Here is an 18,746-nt window from a genome sequence, read left to right as displayed (position 1 = left end):
GCGACCTACAAAGCTAACCACTGCACTACCATGCTGCCCAAAATGAAAATATAGGAATACAAAACTGTATTTATTCTAACAATACACATAATGAAGTAAAGAACAATTCTCACCAAACAAACAGTAGTCTACATTTCCTTGCCTTCTATGCAGTAATTTTACATTGGTCATACTGCTGCATGTAGTGACAGGCACAAAGAGAGCCAGTAGAGACAGACACAGCTGATAAAAACTCTACTACCGTAAAAAATCTACCATAATGTCAGCTGGTACATTCTACCATTTTCTGTCATTTTCTCCTCTTTGACTCTCTCCTTCTCAGCTCAGCCGGGTATTTTGCAACTATTATAATATCAGCGGTAATAATTTTCCCACGGTGGGCCGCCGCTACAGAAACACTATAGCAGAAACACTGCAGACAAAGTTGGGGTCTTGGTCATAGCTCAGTTATCCCTCTGACACTGTCAGCTACTTTTACCTCGTCGTAACACTGGTAGTTTCTGCTTTAGCTGTGTCCGCGCTCACAACTAGCATACAGCTTTCAGCAGGTAGAACTCACCTGACACTGGAGAATCAGAGCAACTCACATTGCCTGCACTGTGCTGTCGCTCTGCCCTCCTAAGAAGACTAACTCCACAGTTATTCTTATTGTTTGGTCATTTTAAGACCAGACTTGCTTGTAAGTTTACGCTCTGTTGTTGCTGATGGTTGGTTATTTTAATTTTGTGCAAATTCACCATGTGTGTAATTAGTGACATTAAAAACAGCAATTTCCCCCAGTTGTTTGCTGAAGACAGAACAGCCCAAAAATATACATTTTGGGTATGTTGGAGTTCCCCTCTTCCTCTTGTTATAGAAGAAAAATTACATTTACTGTATTTTTCATAAACCAAGAAGGGCCCAATCTCGACTTCCTGCATTTTTATCTTGTGCACTTAAGATTTAGGCTTTTTTTTTCTGTTTCTACTTTTCTAGTTTTTTGGCAATTGGCAATATGTTATGTATGTTTAAACTAACTGACATTATGTTAATATTGTATTGAGAACTGTATGTGGCTAGTGCAATTCTGATTTTGCCATCTGTTAAAACATTCCTTTTTTATTTCCATTGTTCATTTAAACCTGGACCATAAACACTCCAGAGTTCAGAGTTTAGATTTACTTTTTTTGAAGTGAGGTCAATATTTTGTTATTTAATTTATGGTATTAATATTTTGTTATTTTGTATTATTTTATTATTTATTTTATTTTGTATTTGTATATTTTGTGTATTTTGGTAATATCTAAACTCACTCTTGCGGGAAAACTAAAATAGCATTTTTAAATGTTAAACAGAAAATAATTCTGTCTAAATTATGGTGATTGGCTTACCCACTACCGGTGTAAATTGGAATACATATATTTTTTGAAATCAACACACAGAGTTGCTAGCTTTATTTAACACCCCCACTACCAGTGTGTTGTTTGAGCTGTGTAGAACTCATGTTTTCTACATGCTAGTGAAATGGTTCAGTCCACTGAGAGGCTATTACCTAAAGATTGGCCTTTCACTTTAACTCAGTTCTTCATCATTTACTTCACATCCTTCATGCCATCTACTAGGAACGAAGAAGACCGGACTAAAGCCTCCCGTTGTGGGCAGGCTCTCTATTTCCGTCCCTTCTTTAATACTGCTCATGAATAAGAGAAATAATCGAGTACCATGCCATACTAATAGAGAAAAAGGCTGACATGTGCATGGTGTTGCTAAGGCCCAAATAAGCTCAGGCTCTTCTGTGTGGAATAGGCTTACACAGGTTTTTGCTGTAGTTATCTGGCACTCCGGGTGGCTTAAAGGTGAGTTCATTGATTTTGTATGAGATTGTATTTCAGGTGGCTTGATAGCGAGCTATACTAAAGCACACCCCCCATTACTAGCCTTCCATGCCTGTTCCATCTGTTTTTATTTCAAATGCTGTCTTCCATCCTGAGCCAGCATTTTGTCTTAACCCCCTGTTTCCTTTGTCCTGAGAAGGCAGACTCTTCCTCTTGTTTCCCCATTCTAAATGTGTAGTGTGGAGCTGTGAGTAGTTGAAGATAGTACTGGAAAGATAGCCATAGTCCTCTGATCCATATGTAAGGTAGGCATCAAAGAGCGGCTAAAGATTATATTGTGGAGTAATGTGGAGTTCACAGGTTCTAAATATAGATTTCAGTGTTGGCCGTGAAACGTTACATGAGTTGATTAAGGTAGACTAACTCTCTTCATTCATTTAGCAAGTTGTTGAGATGTAATATTAGACAGTGAAATAATTCATGTAGCCAGTGATGTTGGTGGTAAGTTAGTTAACCAAAGACATTTGCAACATTAACAAAAGAGTTCAGTCATCATGTAATACATGTAATCAATAGCTATTTATTCAATATTGATTTAATTTAAATTCATTCAGATGCATTAACTAATTAAAATCTGACCCTGTGCTGTTGAGTGATGCTATTGAGCAATGTTTTTGGTTTTTTTAGCAGGTCCCTGTTTTGTTACTATGTGTACACTGGTGCCCCTCTTCCACCAAGGCAGTTTGAGGGCTGGTTTGGAGTGGATGCCTTATCTCAAACCATTTTTTTTTTTTGACAGCCAAAGAATTTGCTGTGGGCAACGAAGACTGGTTTGAGAGCAGCACCAACTGGCCTAGAACCAAGAATAGCTTATGTCAGGGACTTAGGGTGGAATTATTGACACTAACATGACCAACTTAAACTTCTATCTTCTATCTATATAAGTTTGTGTAAGTAGAAAGGGGCTGAGGATGCACTTGCATTAACAGAAGCATATGAGTGGCACGATACACACAATTAGTGGTAGAAACTAGAGCTAGATCAATAAATCAGAAAGAACAGTATGTTAGTCGACATTAACAGATTTATTATTATCAGTGTATATGTAAGTCAGTAAGTATGAAATGAAATGGAAAAGAACTGACAATACAGAACTGCTAAAATATGTTCTACATAAAAACAGTGTCTGTCACTATGTGTGTCCATTAGAGAACCCTGCCAAATTGAGTTTTACACTGTAAAATGTCTCACTCTCTACATGTTTTGGCCACAGTTCTTTGAAAAATCAAATTTAAAAGATCCTTATCAAAATGTTTATGTTCTCTGTTTATATAAAAAAAAAAACATTAGCTGACTAATTGTTATTGGATTTTTAAACTCTCAATATTTGTATCAGCTGAAGAAAAAGAACTTACTGACTTGAATCCTTGCATACATTTTTAGGCAAAAGCAATTTCATCATCCAGTGTGTTGGTCTTTATATGGCTGCTTACTGCTGACAGGTAGATTCTGTAATTCAAGCATACTATGTTTCTCTCTTGTCATGGATCTCAGTGGCTTTGAGGCTCCCAGAGTAGTACATTGGTGTTGACATAGGCTGCAGTTATTAAGTCTTGTACAGTTGAGTTAAGGTAGAGCATGGTGGCTAGACACTAGGCTAATTTTCTTGAACATTTCCAATGACCGATGAGTTTATTATGTTACTGTGTTTTACTTTTTTAATATGTTCCTGTTTTTGTATTTATACATGTTCAGTGGTTCAAATTCACATTTTAAAAGTATGTGTGCGATTATAGGCTTGCTTATTTGACACGTGAACATGAGAATAATTCATACATGGTACTAAATAACTGCTCTTAATTCTTTGAATACAAAATTTTAGTCATCCTGGCAATTATTTCTTAACAGTGAGAAAGTAAGCTAAAATAAATAAAAGAAACAGTCCGTTTGAAAAAGGTTTTACAGACTTGGGATGATGAATTTGTTGGCTTTGAAAAACTACTGTAAAATTAACAAAATGAATGAAAACATTTCTGGACTGATACTCACCTTAAGCTGTTGCTCTTGCTTCATCGATATTAGAAAAGAAATTACAGCAGAGTACACTCTGTTCTGTGTTGGTGAGTACACAGGGACTGGAATTAGATTGAACTCCCCTTCATTGCCAAAATCTTCTCATCTGGCAGGATGACAGGTTTGATGGACTAGACAAAACTTGGACAAATCTGTATCTAAAATACATGTTACCTCTGACCTAGTGTGAAGCTGTGGCTCGCCTTTATTCAAGACATAAGAAACTAAACTGTAAAAATGCAGCAATATAAACATTTTCTGTCAGACAAAAAAAAAAATCTTTACTTGTTGTCATACCAATATGGTTCTTCAAACCTCAGCTAATGTTATTTTCATTGTGTAGAACTTTTGATCAGCATTAAAAATTTCACTTGCCAGACAGCTTTTGAGATTAGTGTTGCCTTGACGACTGAGGGTGAAGTCAGAAGGGGTTAAAAAAGGCTGATTAAATTTTCCACTATTTGCATGCCATCAGGAAGAGTGGGATTTAGTGGGAATGCCTGTCTCTTGCTGATTAGCTTTTAAATTGCAGTCTGCAGCTTGGCACTTGCATGTTTATCAAAGTGGCTCCTCTCTACATTTCAATGGCTGATAGAGGCAGTGGTAAATGGAGTGGACAATTAAAAAGACAACATGTCCGCATATACCAATGGTTTTCATCAGTTGCTGGAAAAATCAGGGGATATTTGAAGTGAAAGTATGATCACATTGATGTGCTGTAATATATTATACAATTAGAAAGTATTCAGACCCCTGCAGTTTTACACTTTTGTTATTCTAAAGTAAAAAACGAAACTTTTTTCCCTCATCAGTCTTCACTCAATGCTACCTAATCACAAAGCAAAAACAAGATTTTAGATGTTTTTTTGCAAATGTCCTAAAAAGGAAAAACAAAAAAATCACATTGACCCTGTTACACTTGAAAATTTAGCTAATTTCTCTTGATCATCTTTGACATGCTTCTGCACCTTGATTGCAGTCCACCTGAGATAAATTCAGTTGATATGACATTATTTGGAAAGACACTCACATGTCTATTTAAAAATTCACAGCTGACAATACATATCAGAGCAAAAACTTGACCTGAAGTTGAAGGAACTGCCTGCAGAGCTCAGAGACTGGATTGTATCATGGCACAGATCGAGGGAAGGCTACAGAAACCTGATGGTCACTCTGGCTGAGCTTCAGAGATCTTGTGTGGAGATGGAGACTGGATGGGCAGCTACTACTGCAACACTCCACCAATCTGGAAAAAAGCACCTAAAGAACTCTCTATGAGAAACAAGATTTGTGTGTCATGTCTGGGGGAAACTAGACATGACGCTTTGAATTGGTTGCACTCACGGAAGTTTCTCCTATTGCCACACAGGATCACTGGTGCTCAGCAACAGTGATCATCAGGTTCTTCATTGCCTCTCTTACCAAGGCCATCTCCCCTGATTACTCAAGGAAGAGTCCTGGTTGTTCCAGGCTTCCTCCATTTAAGAATTATAGAGGCCACTGTGTTCTTGGCGACCTTCAATGCAGCAGAAAGTTTTTTGTGGCTTTCCCCAGATCGGTGCCTTGACACAATCCTGTCTCTGAGCTCTGCAGACAGTTCCTTCCAAACCATGTCCAATTATTTGAATTTACCACAAGTGGACTCCAATCGACGTGTAGAAACAGCTCAAAGATGATCCAGTGAAATGGGATGAAACTGAACTTAATGTCACAGCAAAGGGTCTGATTGCTTATGTCAATGTGATATTTCAGGTTTAAAAAATATGTATATATTTTTTAATTTTAGCTTAAGACTACAAGTTAACAAAATATGAAAAAAGTGAAGGGGTCTGAATACTTTCTAAATGCATTGTATTTTGCTGCACCTAAACATTGTTCCCTTGATTCTAACCTCATGTCAGTTAAAGCGTCTCTTTTTTCCTGCTGTGTTTTTGTGTAATTTACAATATAAACTTAAACAAATCTGCTGTCTCAAACTGCAAACCTATGTGTCATGGAAAGTAGAAAGTGAAGGGAAATGAGGCCAGAGCTGTGCAATACAAAGTTAACAAAATAAAAATGTATTTAAAAATTCTGTTTAATGTCAAAAGATTTTCACTTAATTAGTCTTAGACACAAAGAAATTGATAAATAAACCACTTTCAAAAATAATTCCTAGTATTATTATATTTTGTATAGATAATGTTTTGTTCATAATTTCTGCCTAACAACTTTATCTTTTTATTGTAATTGTACCACACCATTACTGTCTGTTTACTTACTTTACTGTTTCAGGTTTAGTGTAAGGAAAACCATGGTCAAAGTCTCTCTTCTCTAATGCAGCAAGGAGACAAAGTAAGAGGTGGAGCCCAGTGGGATGCTGACATCTCCACCTTTGTAGAAATAGCCTCCCAGTGAGTGTTTGTGTTTGTGTGTGCAGATGCCTCTGAATGGGTCATTAAGCGTGTTTCTTTTTCTGTGTAGTACAGTAGATGTGGAGGAATATGTGTAGAAAACTGTGCAGAAATCAGTTTCCCAGACTTGATGTACCTTAACAAATGGTTCTGTCATACATTTAACAAGAAGATGATGCCAGTGTCTCTATGACAAGCATTTTAGACAATTTCCTCAGGCCATGATTGGAACAGAGGCTCTTCTCTGCCGCTCAAATAAAAGCTCAGCTCACAGTTGTGAGTGTGACAACTAACACAGAGATCAAGAACTCAGTGGATGCAGCTAGTGTTGCATCATCCTCTTTGCTAAGCAAGTTTGACAACAAGGCAGTCAGTTTGGCTACCTGAACTGCCTGGGTAATTTATAGAGTTTGAATTCAGTGTTCCTCAAACTATTTTACTTTCTTCACAGTCGTAGGACTTAAATGTGGGTCAGAGCTACTGGAATGATTAAACCATACTGTGAGCAGACAGAATTATAAGGAGGGTTATGGAGTCCCTTGTTTGACTGATTGATTGCATATATATATGTGTGTGTGTATAGTTTCTTCTATATGTTGACTTAAAAAAAACTTTTTGAAATGTGATAATAATTAACACTACAGTTTCAAATATGTGAAAACATCCTGAAATCAGCTTCCAAACAAAATCTATCGTGGCAATGCTCGTTACAGTGATTATGACACCATGATCACTTGAGGAAATGAGAATCCTGGAGATTTGGGGGCAATCACTGCTTGAGGCACATAATAAGGCACAGTAGCTCCCAGAGAGAGGGAAGATAAAGGATGGGGAATGGTTTAGACAGAGGAATTGGTGTATAGAGGGTGACAGAGTTAAAGGGGTTGGGAGTTGGAGAGGTAATGGGAGGGAGGGTAAGAGTGACAGGAAGAGAGGGGCTGCTAGAATGAGAGGGAGGCTGTGCAGCAGGTAGAGCTGCTAGACGAGATAAAGAAGAAATCATTCAGTCAATCAGCCCAAGCCATGGTACAATCATCAGATCTCATCTGTTTTCAAGAGCAATTCTGCCTTTTATTGAGCTGTTGTGCCTCAAACAGTGAGGCTGCAATAGGGAACATTAACCCCTGGATCACCACATGCACCTGCACCTAACATCAATGGGCTATCAAGATAACTGCAGAAATATGAATCAGTTTTTACTGAGACTGGCTGACCTGATGGTGTTGTTCATCCAGGCATAAATACTCTTTCAGGCTGCCTGCATCAGGGCCTGAGAATTCTTAAAATATTAAAAATTATAATAGCTATGCTCAAGTTCTTTGAAGTACAGATCATGGCAGGTGTCAAAGGGAAAAGAAAGAAATGTGTGCACTCTTAAATAATTTTAAGAGCATGAGTTATTTATTGTGTTTATTCAAAAAGTGCTTATTTTTTTGTTTTGAATATATTATTTGTGCACATTAACAAACAGAGTCACAGTATTCCCATTTTAACATAAAAAAGCAACATTTTATCTCCTTGTGTCTTGATCCAAAATCAAAACAAAACTGTATGAAACCTAAGTGTAACATTTAGATTAGCTTACTCATGGTCTGACATATGCTTACTTTGCTTTGCATTAGAATATACAGATATGTGCATGATCTGATGGAAACAAAGCTTGTCAGCCCTGAAAGTGTGTTCAGTGTAGCATCTAGAGTGAGATAGCTTTTTTCGCTCTAGATATATTTGTATTGGTACATTTGTCAGCCAGTAAGTAACTAGAAATGACAGTACAGTGATACCAAATTAGGTTTGATATAATCTAGAAATAAGGATATGAATGCAATAACCTTACAATAGTAGCCATACTTACAATATTAACATGGAATGAATTCTGCATTTGTGGGCATCTCGGCACTAAAACACACCTGCTGGCCTACCACAGATACTCTTTTGTGCACCTCCCAAACTGACAATTAACGTCACTTTCAAATGCTATGATAACATGACATATGTTTTAAACATGAATTCTAATTTGTCCAATCATGAATTTAGTTATTCAGTTATTCATTTAATCAAATAATATGAGAGCTCCAATTACAAATTAGTGCATGACTTGTTTCAGTCCCATCAGGTGTGTGTACAAATGATTTATTTTTTTCCCTCATGACACTTGCAGTAAGTTGTACACATACCAGGTGTGACAAAACAACCAAAAAACAAAAAGAATTGTAAAGAAATCCACGTCAAGATTCAAGACAAATGTGTGGTTAAACTCAGGAAGGTGAACTCCTCAGGTCAAGACTCGGACAGGTGGTTTGAAAGACGGATGAAGGAGGCTATTCACGCACGTAGATAAACTGTCCCTCAACAGAGGAGGAGGTCTACAACACCACTTATCCCCCACCTACAATGCTGTCCTTTCATTCCCTCCCAGGAGATTTAACAACCATTTACACTTGGCCTCATGTAACTCCAAAAACAACAACTGTCATTTAAACGTGGCCTCAATGGTCGGACACACTTCCTCCATCCAGTGTCAGAAAGATGTGGGTGAACTACCTGACTGACAGGCAGTTCAGATGCAGTATAAAGACCACTTCATACTGAATTAACAATGGTTTGCGATGAATGCCAATACGTTATACAATTCAAAGTGCATAATTGTTGAATGTAGTATTAAGTCTTAAATTCTTACAAAGTGTCATTCTTTTCTTGGTCTGTAGCTCTCTTCAGTAGGAAAACAGTTCATTGCCATGGACATATGATAAAGCTAAGAGAGTTATTTTTGCACTGATCAGTTAACAGTAATATGGTGTTTGTATTGCTGTTTCCAATGTATGTCTTGGGTTAACTTGTTTGCATTTTTTTAAATTATAGTATCTTGCGGTCAGGTGTCTATCAATCTTATCCATTTAACAGAATCTGATTATTTACAGAAAACATTTAATGTTGTAGCATTTTGCCTTTTATTTATGAGATGTCTGTGCTTGTATTGTCTCTAGATGTGAGCCAAAAAGTTGAAATGACCAAGCCCATCTATGGGTGCCAGGTGACCATCCAGTCAGAGCAGGAAAAACAGATGATGAAGATGTACCGCAGGGAGGAGAAGAAAGAGAGGAAGAGAGGCAAAGGAACAGATGACAGTGATGCTTCAGATGCTGTTATGACCTTTGACCCCAGAGAGATGAGAGCCCAAAGGTATATTATCTCTCCAGACTTTCTCTTGGTATTTTTCCCTCCCTCATGTTCTCTGTCTATCCATCTCCACCTGTGCTCTCAGGTATCCACACTAAAACTGACAAGCTTCTGCATTTTTCATGACAACTTGGCTGGAGCTTTAAAAAAGCACAACACTCCTGCAGTTTGCCACATCTTTTATTGTAGAGGATTTTCCTGAAAGTTTAATTTGAGGATGAAAAAAAGAGCAGTGATCTGTTTAATTAAAACTTACCATGGCCAAATCCAGCACAGTATGCAGGAAAAGATTAGTAGAGAGGTAAGCCACTTAAGGAAGGAACATAATGCCTCATATCTTTGCCTCTTCATCTGAATCATCCATAAACTGAACTATTTATTTTTAAAGCAAAAATATGGATGGAGATGAGGATTCATGTATGGATCCAAGTGGTTGCTCATTTTTGGTCCATTGTTAACATGTTCAGATGACATTGGTGTTGTAGTTTTGTCTTTACTTTAAAAAGTCTCACTTCCCTCTTGCTCCTCATCTTTAATATCTAATTTGCTGTACGGCAACAAGCACTATTTATTAACAGTAACCATTCTCTCTGAATTTTTCATGTGAAATGTGTCTTGTGTTTACAGGGAGCAGGCCCTTCTGACCGCGCGACGTGAACCTGTTCTGAGCAGGGAAAGAGTGTATGAACGTATTCAATATCCCAATGTCTACGACATCTATGCAGAGGCCACAAAGATGCCAGCGTTTGTTGGAGGAGCCAGGGTGAGGCTTATTGTATTACATCTTTAACCTTGGATAGTCAGCACAATATAATATGAAATATTCAGAAAGAGAAAGCTCTTTAGTTCAAGTGATGTGAGAGGATTCTCCTCCTTTCAGAATTTTGACTAATTTAGATGAGGGTTCATTGATTTGTCTCTGCTACATAGATGATTTCACCATCACACCCAGAGGGGCTGTAGACACGGCATGATAACATTTATTTACTAAAAAGGAAAAACTGAAATATCACATTAACGTATTAAGACCCTTTACTTTATGAAGGAAACATATATATTCTTTAATTTTAGCATAAGGCTGCAACCTAACAAAATGTGAAAAAAATGAAGGGGTCTAAATACTTCCCTAATGCACTGCATAGGGAGGGAACAATGTATAAACTCATACAAAAGTAATCCCTCTCAATCATCATGGTTGACCAAATGCATTGGAATTCTGTCTCCTGCATAGTATACATTATCAGCAACAAAATGTAACTTTGCTGAGCAACTTTGCAGTCATGAGTGGTAATTCATTCTGTTGGCTCTGGGTCTGTGTGGTTAAGCGGTCTCCATGTACAGAAAAGAGCTGGCATTCAGTATGTGGAGTGGGAATGATAGAGACAACAGTCGCCCTATTACAATTTCTATATTCAGAATGCTTTGTGTGTTTGTTTGTGCTAACAAAAATGAGATACAAGACCAGAGTTGGTGAATTGGTCCAAAATTGATCAGAAATCCAAATGTGAGTTTATTCAACCTTAAGACGTTCCACACCCTGCTATCAGCTTTTTCTAGCCCATATAATCCCTCCCACTTTACTACACCACACTAAATCTCTCAAAGTACCACATAACATACTGTATTCATGATATTTCATATCACATATCACAGCACCACAAACTATAACAAAATTACAAAAAACACATCCTGCCATACCATCAATCACATTGCTGAATCATTTTTACTACGTGCATCATAGTTAACATTTACTTATCATTTTTTGCATTATTGGATCTTTTTTTGGCTTTGTTACAGAAATTTTGATACACTGTGGCCATTTGTTACGTTGTGTTCTATTTAATTGGGCAGTTAACATGCATTACTTCAGATTTATTTATATATTCAAAACAAGTACTGACAAGATCTTCAAAGTGTGATTGATCTGCTTTGTATTCTCAAGTAAGAATGAAACATATGGAAATCTAAAAGTTATAGATATGAATACAGGATAGGGTAGGATAGGATTCAAATAGTATACTTTGTGACTTTGCATATCTCTCCAAGTGTGTCCAGGTATGTTGAATGGTAGAGGTCATTGGGATTTTCTTTACTTTTTTGTGTGACATTCAGATGCTGCTCCCTGAGGGAATTCGCAGAGAGAACAATAAGATGTATGAAGAAGTGGAGATCCCACCCAATGAACCCATGCCTATCGGCTTTGAAGAAAAGCCTGTCTACATCTCTGAACTAGATGAGGTAGGAGCCACTGTGTACTTGTGTTTGTTTTTGTGTGTATTTGTTGCAAACATGCATAAATAGGATTCGAAGGCTTTCTTGTAGTAGGGCACCGCCTTTGTGGAGGAGCTGTGAAATTGATTTATTTGATATCAGTACCAACAAGTTTTAAGTATATTGATACGGTAAATTTAATCAGTCTAATATCTGAAGCCTTAACTTCTGATTTAAGGGATCCAATTCTCCATTGCAAAGAAACACACACAGTGACTGGGTCTATATTTATATATGGTAAATTAAACGACGGTCCACTAGCTGTGAATAAATAATAAAATGAAGATGTAAAGTTGATCAAATTAACGTGGTTACAGATGAAGATTTACAGATGAAGTTTCCTTGTTTTTTCCTTGTTTTGGCATCAAACCAGTCATGAGCAGGTGTTTAGCCTACTTGAGCTGTGTTCTTAGCTAGAGACATTTGTTGGTCTGTGTCAGCATTGGCTGGAGCCGGAGGCTTTTCAGCGGCAGACTTTGGGGTGAGTGCTTCCGAATCCACTGTATGATTGCCTGGCGACAGTGCTGCCGGTGTGTCTCAGCTGCTCAGCCTCTGGACTTCAAAGGCATGGTTTTCATGCAGGTTGATGCCAGATTAAGCACACTAATTACTGTACTGAACTTAAGATGAATAACTTGCCGTTGGCTAAAATGACACAAAAATGTGCAAAACTCTTCAAGGCAAAAATGCATCCATCCATCCATCCATTATCTATACTACCTGTCATTAAGGGTCATGGGAGGGCTCGAGCCAATCCCAGCTGAAATTGGGCGAGAGGCGGGGTGCACCCTGGACAGATCACCAGTCTGTCTCAGGGCTGATATAGAGACAAACAACCACTCACATTTACACTTATGGGCAATTTAGAATCAGCAGTTAACCTAACTGTGGGAGGAAGCTGGAGTAACCAGAGAGAAACCCACGTAGACACAAGAAGAACATGCAAACTCCACACAGAAAAGCCCCGGATGAACCAGGGTTTGAACCCAGAGTCTGCTTGCTGTGAGGTGACAGTGCTAACCAGTGCCGCCTGGCAAAAATGCAGGATTATTAAAAAAAATATGGAACTTGATTGTGCTATTACTGACAAGAAAGAAACAATGAATGACTACAAACATGTGTCAGCACATCATTCACAAATCTTAAACAAAGGTGATTAATTGATCAGACAAAAGAAATACATTGTTTCTAGCACTATGAATAAATGACTGGTGATACAGAACAGTTATTGATATAACATATCTTATTATGCATAATAAGATATTATCTTATTATTAGATAATATCTTATTATCAGATGGCTCTATGACCGATATTGAATTGCTCGAAAACACTTACTGAATAAAATGATTTGGGTTACAGATAGGGCTGGGTACTGAACTTCGGTTCTTTTTTGGCACCGACTGAAATGCTTCGATACTATCCGGTATCGAAAGATGCTTTGTTTTTCGGTGGCAAGTTTCGATACCAAGGAGTTAATCACATGATCAAGATCTGATAATGCTGCCGGTGATCGGCTGTAACATTACAGTTACATTATCAGTTTAAGAGCAGAAAGTTGCTCCGTGTTCAACTGCATGAAGATTTAAAGGTTCTTTTTATGCAGCAGTGAACATTAGACAATGACTTGTCACTTGTTTGCAACAGTTTTGCACTGAAAATTATTTGTTGTATATTTTTTATGTTAGAAAACTGCTTTGAGCGGAAAAATGCCAAAGCTGAAAAATAAAACTCAAGATTTGTACAATAATATGTAATGTAATTTTCTTTGTTAGAATTGATTTTATAAAATTGGAATTGAAAAAAGTATTGTTCAGGAACCGATATTGAAGTCAAGGTATCGTATCGGTACCTATACCCAGCCCTAGTTACAGAATGGTTGGACATTGGATTCATTCACCACTGACGGGTGAAGTTAATAAACTCGATCATCTCATTACAATATGATGTTAGGTTTAGAAACCTTGGGTTCTGATATTCATCTGGATGTTAATTTGACATATACCACCCACCTCAATATTGTTGCTGATCAAGCACACCCCCCAGTGGCAACAGCATCCCAAATTGGGCCTCCCCTGGCAAGACGATGCTCCCACCACACCACGCGATTTTGTGTGTTTATTTTGACCGTCAATATGGCTTTGTGTCCATTAGAATTAATCTTCTCAACTAGCCATTTCACCTTTGACTTGGTTGTATACTCCTCTCCTAATAGGAGTATGGGTGTATAGGTCATAATTTTTGGTGACCTTCCTTTTACCCTAATGTAGTCTCTGTTGCTTGTCCATTTACCTTTCCCAGTCATGAACTCATCTGTGAATGATGCCAGGCTTGAATATGTTTGTACTCAAGGGTTCGAGTACTTGTTTTGAAGACTGACAATGAAATTTCTGAGGGCAGGATGAGGTAGTGAAAAAAATGAATATATCCATATTTATTAGCAACTACAATAGCAAACCTACATGGCAAATGTTCTATTATTACTATGACCATACACAAAGGGAGTGTCAGCTTGCATAAAACACTTAGCTCTCCATTTTCTTTTTTGTCTTGAAACTTTACTTTATCATGAAACTATTATTCACTGTACAAGTCTATGGACAATAATCATGGTAGCACCAAGAATTGACTACTCTAGCTGAAGGTAGAGGAAAGAGAAAAGAGGAGACATGCTAGAAGCTTATTGTCACCATGAGGTTGCCTAGCAACCACAAGTGACTCCAGCGATGTGTCCAAAACCATTCCCTTTTCACTTCTCCCTACTCACTATGTAAGGAATTAAACTGTATATAGTGAAGAATACAGTGTGTTTTCCTGGCAAAGTAAAAACACTTGGACACTTCTCAGGTAATTTTCTCTGCGCTATGTCATTGTCCATCTATCCATCCATTCATTATCTGTACCACTTTTCTGTTGAAGGTCGCTGGGGGGTTGGTATATGTCGTATGGTATATGTTGCTATAAGTCGCTGGGATAGGCTCCGGGCCCAGCTCATATTGGGTGAGAGGCGGGGTACACCCTGGACATATCGCCAGTCCATCACAGGGCTGACATACATAGACAAACAACCATTCACACTCACATTGATACCTACAGGCAATTGTAGTGGCACCAGTTAACCTAACTTGCAAGTCTTTGGACTGTGGGAGGAAGCTGGAGTACCCAGAGAGAACCCATGCAGGCACAAGGATGTTCTTGTCACAGATAAAAAATTACAGATCAACATTGGCAGAAAATAAAATATAAATGCTGACATGCATCCACATTTTTAAGTATTGTGTTATAATATCACAAATATGTAATGCTGTGACTATTGCTCCAATAAATAAGAAGTACTTTGTGTTTTTACACTACTTATGTTTAACAGATTATTATATTCAACATATTATTTTCATGTCAAAACCTACAAATTTTTGGTGAGCCAACAATACTTTGGTCGAAATGCCTCCCAGTCCATTTTTTTTGTTGCTCTTCACCATCATAAAAATATTGTTGATCAGAGTAATTGCAAGACAGAGACAACTGAGATGCACTGCTGCTGCAACATTAGCAAGATGTTGTCATATTGTAAGTCAAAAGATAAAGCTGAGCTGTGTGCTTAGTTTACTTACTATGGCGAGGTGAGTGTGCAAGTTGCTGTCATATTCTACCACCAAAGTCAGCAACTCCAGGTAATTCCATTTGCTGAGCCTACTCTTTCATTGTGACCTTGGAATGGCAACTCCTGCTTGCACAAGAACACCACACAGTTAAAGAGGATTTTCAAAATATCCTGGTTCCTTCTAACCTTGTCATTATGAACAGTGACACGCTGGCATTAATGCTTATCCTGCTGGAGCTCTGTCCTGGTCCCCCCAATTTTTTTTAAGGGGAACAGTAGTTTTCAAATGACCCGAGGTGTTCAAATGGCAGTGGACTGAGTTTGATAAACTTCCTAAATCGGAAAATACATCTCTTTCCCATGACCCATTCTCAGCTCCAAACTGCACATAATCCCAGCAGGAAAGCTTTTGCTCCTTGGTTGATCCTGTCTTCTAGGGGTATGTGTGTAATTGCTTGAGTTGAAATGCCTCTAAAAAGCCATGGTTTTCTTCAACAAGTTAAGCTGATTGCTGATTAACTCCTACTTTTTATTACACGTTAATCTTGAAAACAGCGTGTAATAATACATTTGCTAGTGTTACTCACTGTGGAACATCTGAGCCATTTTGACTTTGGTATCGTGCCAGCGTGACCGTACAGTACAGGTATGGTACTGTGCAAAAGTTTTAGGTGCTAAAGACAAAGTGAGAATGCTGGCATGAGTAATTTGTATTCATGGATTAGCCTCATGCTAATTGGAGTAATCAGAAAAAACCTAAATCAGATCTCTATTTCCTATGATCCCCTTCTTGGGTGGAGGACTCATGGACTCATTGTCCTGCTGCAGAATTCATCTGGGACTGATCAGACACCTTCCTGATCTTACTGCATATCATGTCTCTGCATTTTGAAGTACATCTGTATGTACAACAGGACTTGTCTGCATGTCTGTTCTGCTGCCAGGAGAATTTGCTGTTGCCCTAGGTGTATAGTCCCCATTATCCTCCATCTCTGTGAACAGGAGAAGACTGTGGCTGTAATGGCCAGTGAGTGATGTTCCGTCTTAATGGAAGTGCTGTAGCTCTTAGCCAGGTGACAGCCGACACAATGACCCGTCATTCTAGCTGACACGTTGACTGACAAACCCACACTCATACTGGTGCATACATTCCCCCTAGCCTCCAGCAGGCTTTACCCAGCCACCACTGAGCCGTATTAGAGGGCACCAGACTGTAAAAGCAGTTCATTCATTCTCATCCAGCCCTTGGGGAAGAGGTATGGCTTGAGGACGAAGAATACTCCAGCAGAGTCCACACACATCACTGTCTTTGAAAGGGTCTGCTCCTATCCTGTCTCACCAAGTAGGCTTTGTAATCCATCATTACTGCATCACGACTGAAGATGCAGCAGTGCAAAAGGTCACTGCTACTTCTCAGAATTTGGCCTTTGTTTATGAAGGCCATAAAATATGATATCTGTAAACCTCAGAAGCATTTTGTCACACTTCAGGGAACTAGTGCTAACTGCTCATCTCTTTTAACCTTCCTGTCACTCATGCTAATGGTTTTAATAATAAACAAGATTTAGCTATGGTGAATGAATGTGTGTGTAACTGATCGTGGACAGAAGTGTGTGCATGTGTCTTGTGCCATGACAAATTGATAAAAGGATGGTTTAATCACATCTATGCTGTTCCTTTAGCTGTTTTCACAGTTTATGATACTGGCGCAGGTGTGTTTGTGTGTGTGTTCCATTGTGAGTGCTGAAGTCTCTTTAATACCTGTCAATTTCAATCCTTATCAGGGTGATCTTTGAGGATTTCACCATCAATCCTTCCATTAGGCACAGGAATGTGTCCACAGAGAATCAAACAGCATTTTCTGTAAAATGTATAACAGTTTATGTCCATGGATTCCTTTGTTTTAGGTTAGACCCTTTGGTTCCACCTAGCTTTGGAAGGTAAAAGGCACAGTCAAAGAAAATGTGGTTTGAAGTTGAGCTTTTAGAGACCACTCAGGTCAGACTCACATCTGATGCAACTTAATAATATATAAGGGTTAGGCTTTCTTTTTTGTTTTTGGAGGCAGACATCTTTGCGTGAAGGTCAGACATCCAGGACTTTAGGGATGTAGTCATTTTAAGTCCAAATGTACACAAAGCGACATGACGCATGTACCCAAGCATGCATAGAACAAGTTCTAAATGTGCGTGCAGGAAATGTCCCACAAACAAACTATGATCATGTATTTACAGCCTCATTTAAATATAGAAATGCATCCAGAGTCACCTATGTTGCTTTGGAGGACTAAGTAGTCACAATGTAAACTACTTGTTTTGGGCAAATGTATAAAACAAGAAAAAAAGATGAAAGTTACTGTAGCATCCTCCTTCATTTAATGTGTTTCTGCACTGTTTCTGGGGTAAATGTCCTACAAATTGTTTTTCACACTGTTTCCACTAGACTGTGAGTGAAATGGTGTGCACAGTTGGTCAAAATCTTTACTATGAATGCACATCATCCTGTAATCATCTTGTACATAATGTTGTACGTGTTGTTAATGTGCAAACTGTAATGTTACGTGTTCTCTCTATCAACAATTTATAGCTGAGAACCTGAAACCACCAAAGTATTAAATGAGATTCTGCTGACCCAAACTTTTTGATTTAACATTTTCAACATTGATGTTCATTAACATTTACAGGGATCTGTTGGAAGAAATGGATACACACACACCCACACACACACACACACACACACACACACACATATATATATATATATATATATATATATATATATATATATATATATATATATATGAAATTAAAACTGGCCATAAACAACCCCCTCTCAGAGATGAGGGACAAAATCCACAGTCCTTGTGAGATAAAATGCATTCATTAAACAAGCAACAACCATATGGCATGTCAGTATTGCTGTGTATTTGCATTCACCACTACCTGTAAGAACTTATAGGCTTGCACTTTTAGAGGCTCAGATGGGATGGCCTGATCCAGTGGCTAGTTGCTGTAACCTTGAACATGTTCAAGCTTTCTTGTCTACCTCCACAATATTAAGTTTGACTACAGTGATGAACTCAAATTAGCATAAGGCACAGAGCAGTAACTGTTCGTAGAAAACATTTTTGTATCTCATTATTGCTGTTTCCCATTAGTTAACACATGTGAAAACATAGTCAGATTGAGGCACTGCACTCTTGGATTACAGAGAATTTTTTTGAGAGATTTCTAATGCTTGTTGGAGCTTTTATTGTGCTTAACATTACACAACATACACACACTTGAAACAGGAGGAGAGGAGAAACATGACTTTAAATGACAACAAACGCAGTATAGATCCCACACAGGAAATAAAAAGAGTGTACACAGATTAGGTAAATAACATAAATCAAATATCTTGTTTGCTTATTTTT

At 38.1% G+C, this 18,746-nt stretch overlaps 1 protein-coding gene across 3 annotated transcripts in view; it reads left to right on the top strand.

Moving 5' to 3' along the window:
* ascc3 (activating signal cointegrator 1 complex subunit 3) overlaps positions 1-18,746 on the top strand; it is a 148,443-nt gene that overhangs the window by 28,149 nt on the left and 101,548 nt on the right. For all 3 annotated transcript variants that reach the window (XM_018665694.2, XM_018665695.2, XM_051075770.1), the window contains exons 6-8: positions 9,268-9,463; positions 10,088-10,223; positions 11,573-11,698. In XM_018665694.2, the coding sequence (XP_018521210.1) occupies positions 9,268-9,463; positions 10,088-10,223; positions 11,573-11,698 (458 nt within the window). The remainder of the gene's footprint in view (positions 1-9,267; positions 9,464-10,087; positions 10,224-11,572; positions 11,699-18,746) is intronic.

This window comes from Lates calcarifer, linkage group LG15 (assembly GCF_001640805.2).
Source record: "Lates calcarifer isolate ASB-BC8 linkage group LG15, TLL_Latcal_v3, whole genome shotgun sequence".
NCBI classification, from domain to species: Eukaryota; Metazoa; Chordata; class Actinopteri; family Centropomidae; genus Lates; species Lates calcarifer.
This window is presented reverse-complemented; position numbering and strand designations above follow the sequence as displayed.